The sequence below is a fragment of the Haliaeetus leucocephalus genome, unplaced genomic scaffold (genome assembly GCF_000737465.1).
Source record: "Haliaeetus leucocephalus isolate CR32 unplaced genomic scaffold, Haliaeetus_leucocephalus-4.0 Scaffold140, whole genome shotgun sequence".
Lineage (NCBI taxonomy): Eukaryota > Metazoa > Chordata > Aves > Accipitriformes > Accipitridae > Haliaeetus > Haliaeetus leucocephalus.
Genome location: NW_010972576.1, coordinates 5,004,319 through 5,008,829, shown reverse-complemented (window position 1 = coordinate 5,008,829; position 4,511 = coordinate 5,004,319). Strand labels below are relative to the sequence as shown.

The 4,511-nt window shown below is 43.8% G+C and overlaps 1 protein-coding gene across 1 annotated transcript; it reads left to right on the top strand.

The window, feature by feature from the left end:
- Positions 1–2,160: 2,160 nt before the first annotated feature.
- On the top strand, positions 2,161–3,658 carry NPY2R (neuropeptide Y receptor Y2). The gene has a single exon (XM_010586105.1). The coding sequence runs from the start codon at positions 2,192–2,194 to the stop codon at positions 3,347–3,349; it is 1,158 nt and encodes a 385-aa protein (XP_010584407.1). The 5' UTR covers positions 2,161–2,191; the 3' UTR covers positions 3,350–3,658.
- Positions 3,659–4,511: the final 853 nt, after the last annotated feature.

Sequence of the window (4,511 nt, the reverse complement as noted above, 5' to 3'; positions counted from 1 at the left end):
GGGGGGGCTGGAATCAGGAATCAATAGAAAGTCAGGGACTAGAGAAACAGGTGAAAATATTTTGGGGAAGAAAGGGATGCTACACTCTTTGGCTGAGCTACATCCTCCTGCCTGGATTTATGGCAAAGAAGGGGAAAAACCTGTGAAATTTGCCTTCCCCCTCACCTTTCTACTACAGTGTGTAAATATGACCTGCTTTTATTTTGCACTGAAAAAATTATGAGATTTTGGAGCACCTGCCAGTCCTGGGACATCACCAAATCTCTACTCTAATAATATATGCAAGCGTAATTCTGGGATGTAGGTACACGGGTTGAAGGAAGAAGCTCAGCAGAATTCGGCACTCCTGTATAGCCTTGGCTGTGCAAATTGTGGTGGATCTCTTACATCTTTAACCTGGTGGACTAAAGGTGTATTGATGAGGAATCCCTTCCTGCCACCCGTGCTTAGGCTAGTAGTTGATAACTGATTATATTACTAAAACCTGCAGGGTAAGCTTGTATGAACAGCTGGTACATCTCAGCTATGTACCTTGCAGTGTTTCACACCCCAGGCTTACACTATTAATTGTACAGTAAGTGCAGACTAAACAGTATAGCACAATTCTGACCAGTTTAGTTGGGGGGAAAATACCTTTCAGTTCATGCAGTCGATCTGTCCCTTTTGCAAAAAGAGCTTGCACTGAGAAATTCTTTGGGGTATTGTGTGGGATGCAAGCAAACACAAAGGTCTCAGTCACCTGCTGGTAGACAACCCTCCTTTCTCAGTTAGAAAATCATGCCTAAGGATGTCACTGATAGATAGTTGATGGGGACAGAGATAGGGATGATAACCTACAATGAAGTGGATCTGATTAAAAAAAAAAAAAAAAAATTAAAAAGCCATGTGAAGTCAAAGGCATTAATAGCTAGACAGTCTCTTTAGGCAGACCTGAATTAGAGATGGATTAAGCTATGTGTAACACCTGATGGCAAGAAAGTGACATTTCTTCTCTATTCTTGCTTTCCTTAGGGAATGTATGAATGGGGAAGTGGAGTTTTTAACTCAGGTTTGGCTTTCCCCTCAGTGGCAAACTGTGGTGTTTTCTCGATGAGTCCACTGGGCAGTGGCAATTTCGTAGTATTTTCCCAGGTCAAGCCAAGGAATCCCCAGGTGCATCGTGCTCACTTAGCATGCCACCCGTGGCCTGGGCAATCTGCATGGGGATGTGGACATTTTAGATAGGACTGAAGTCCAAGTCAGCAGTTAACTGTAAAACATCCATATATCCACCCGTGCCTACTAAAGTCCTAGGGCAGCATGGAATTTGGCTCAGCCTGTGTACAGAAGGCAACAGAATGTGATTTTGATGCCAGTGGTGAAATTCTTACTGACATCAGCAGGGGAATGATTTGCTCTTCTCTGTGACTGCAGTCAGAAATGAATCTCTGATTGGCAGCCTCCAAGGAGCTGTGTTTTCTCAAACATTGCACAGAAAGGAAATATTATGTATAACTGAGTTTTAATTGTTTCTTGAGTTAAATTCAGCATGAATAGGTTACACAGTCAGTTCAGAGAAATGCTATCATTTCAGTTCCATTAGAGTGGAATTTTTGCTTGCCTTGTGGCGCAAACTTTCCTGAAAGAAAGTTTCTTAAAGAAAGACCTCAGTAATTAGTTCTCTGGTATTAAGGAGGGGCATAAACCTCTAAGAATTTAGTAACTATTTAAAGGAAACACTTTCCATTAAGGAAAAGCTGGAAGATTATTATGCTAATAACAGTCTGGATGGTGCCGTTCCATATAGAATTCCTGTAGGTATTAATGGAAGTTTTGTGCTAAATCAGCATTAGTTTTAGGTAGTGGATTGTAGAAAAGGATATGCTACCCAGCAGGATCTTAATCCTTCTGCATTTACTTAGGCAAACTTTGTCTTTGAAATGCTTTTGAAATCTGTCCCAATTTTCAGCAGGAGTCATGCCTGAATAATATTACGGGATCGGGCTTCAAATGTAAGGGCAACAGAATTTAAATATATTAAGGCAGATCTTCTCTTAATCCTGCAATGTAGCATGTGGGTTAGAGGAGGACGAAGCTGTAGCTTTAGCTCGTTACTTTTTGTCTTAGCCACTGCGGACTGATTTCTCCACATTTTCTTGTGCTGTTTGGTTTTCAGGGACAGCTCTGTTGCTTAGACCGGGCTGCTGCAAGGATGGGGCCCCTGGAAGCAGTAGGTGAAGGAAACCAGACGGACGAAATGAAAATGGAGCTGTTCACCAAGCTGTACTTGCCGAGATACACCACACCGCTCAATGAATTGGCTCTGGACCCTAAACCAGAACTGAAGGACAGCACAACGCTAGTTGAAGTGCAGATAATCCTCATCTTTGCTTACTGCTCCATCATCCTGCTGGGGGTGATCGGAAACTCCCTCGTGATCCATGTGATCATCAAGTTCAAAAGCATGCGCACAGTGACCAACTTCTTCATTGCCAACCTGGCTGTGGCTGACCTGCTGGTGAATACGTTGTGCCTGCCCTTCACTTTGGTTTACACGCTGTTGGGTGAATGGAAACTGGGCCCGGTCTTGTGCCACCTGGTGCCTTATGCCCAGGCTCTTGCTGTGCATGTGTCTACCGTTACTTTGACTGTGATCGCTTTGGATCGGCATCGCTGCATTGTCTACCACCTGGAAAGCAAAATCTCGAAGCGCATCAGCTTCCTCATTATAGGAGTTGCCTGGGCAATCAGTGCCCTGTTGGCAAGTCCTCTGGCCATCTTCCGTGAATACTCCCTGATTGAGATCATTCCTGACTTCAAGATTGTGGTCTGCTCTGAGAAGTGGCCAGGGGAGGGGCAGCTCAACTATGGCACCATCTACAGCATCTCCATGCTCCTGATCCAATACGTGCTGCCGCTGGCCGTCATCTCCTATGCCTACACCCGTATTTGGACCAAGCTCAAGAACCATGTTAGTCCTGGGGCGGGGAATGACCACTACCACCATCGGCGGCAGAAAACCACCAAGATGCTGGTGTGTGTGGTTGTGGTCTTTGCTGTCAGCTGGCTGCCATTTCACACCTTCCAGCTAGTCAGTGATATTGACAGTCAGGTGTTAGACCTGAAAGAGTACAAACTGATCTACACAGTGTTTCATGTCATTGCCATGTGCTCAACGTTTGCTAACCCCCTTCTCTATGGCTGGATGAATAACAACTACAGGACGGCCTTCCTCACGGCCTTCCAGTGCGAACAGCGCCTGGACTCCATCCACCCTGAAGTATCAGCAGCTTTCAAAGCCAGGAAGAAACTAGAAGCAAAAAGGATTCAGTTCCCTGGAGACTCTTTCACACAACCTACCAATGTCTAAGATGTCTGACTTTAAAGAAGAAATGAATATGTCGTGGACAAAGGGATAAATCCATTTTGACACATGCATTTTTAATGCATAGTTTTTTTCCTGAATGGGGAAAGAAAAGTAGCAGGCAAGTCAAAGCAAGTGGTATGATTTGAGGGGAGTTGATTGCCATCAAGAGTATGTAACTATACAACTGCAAGGAAATAAAAAGGAGAGACCTTGTTTATGGCTGTCTCTAACAGGGAAAGAGACTCTCCCATCTCTCTCATCTCTTTTTGACAAGTCTAAATGACAAAGGCAGAGTTTGCTGGTTTTGCTATAGGAAGGCAAAAGGCTGGTTTGTAGCACAGGAATATTGATGGTGGGAGCAGGTAATTTTTATATTGGATACGGAGAGCAGAGGTCTGCCAGGAGAATGAAGCCTGTCTGGGGGGAATGGGCTGTGCTGGTTAAAGCTCAAACTTTTCAGACCCCTTCTCTCCCACAGGCATCTTTTGCGAAGATAAGGGAATTAAGAAGAGAAATATGTTACTGTTTTTTGACTTGCACTGAAGTACTTCAAACCAGAGCTTTTGAAATGGATTAAGGGAAAAAAAAGGAAAGAGAAAAGGAAAAAAAAAACCCCAACACCCCACCCAAACAACAGATTCAATGTGAAGAAAGGTCAAGTTTCTACACAAAATGAAATGTGGGTTTTGGTCAACCAAATGGGGTAAAAAGTCATTCCGTAAGAATTGGCTGTGGTTCTGCTCGTGAGAAAATCACAAGCCTGTGACCTGATCAGTCATTCCCTGCAGATCCCTGGCTTTCATTCTGCGCTGGGAGCAGCTCACAAACGCAATGCTTTAAAGTGGCATTTGGGGGCAGGGGATGCAGGCTCAGGTCTTCTGTGAGCACTTCATAAACTGCCAATATTTTAATTTTCAGGAACTGCTTAAATGTCTAATGTGTTATTAACTCCACAGGCTTTGAATTGTTGCTGCTTTCTCGCTGGATAATAAAACAGCAGATAATTCTGATCCTCTGGAAAGGCTGCTAGATGGTAATGTGCTTTTCCTTATTGTGGTTTTATGTCACACACTCATCTCGTCTTAGAGCTTTTTCCATCTTTAGCCTTTGTAAAAATTAAGAACATCTGAATGGCTGTAACCTAATAAAAGTATGCTAGGTTTAT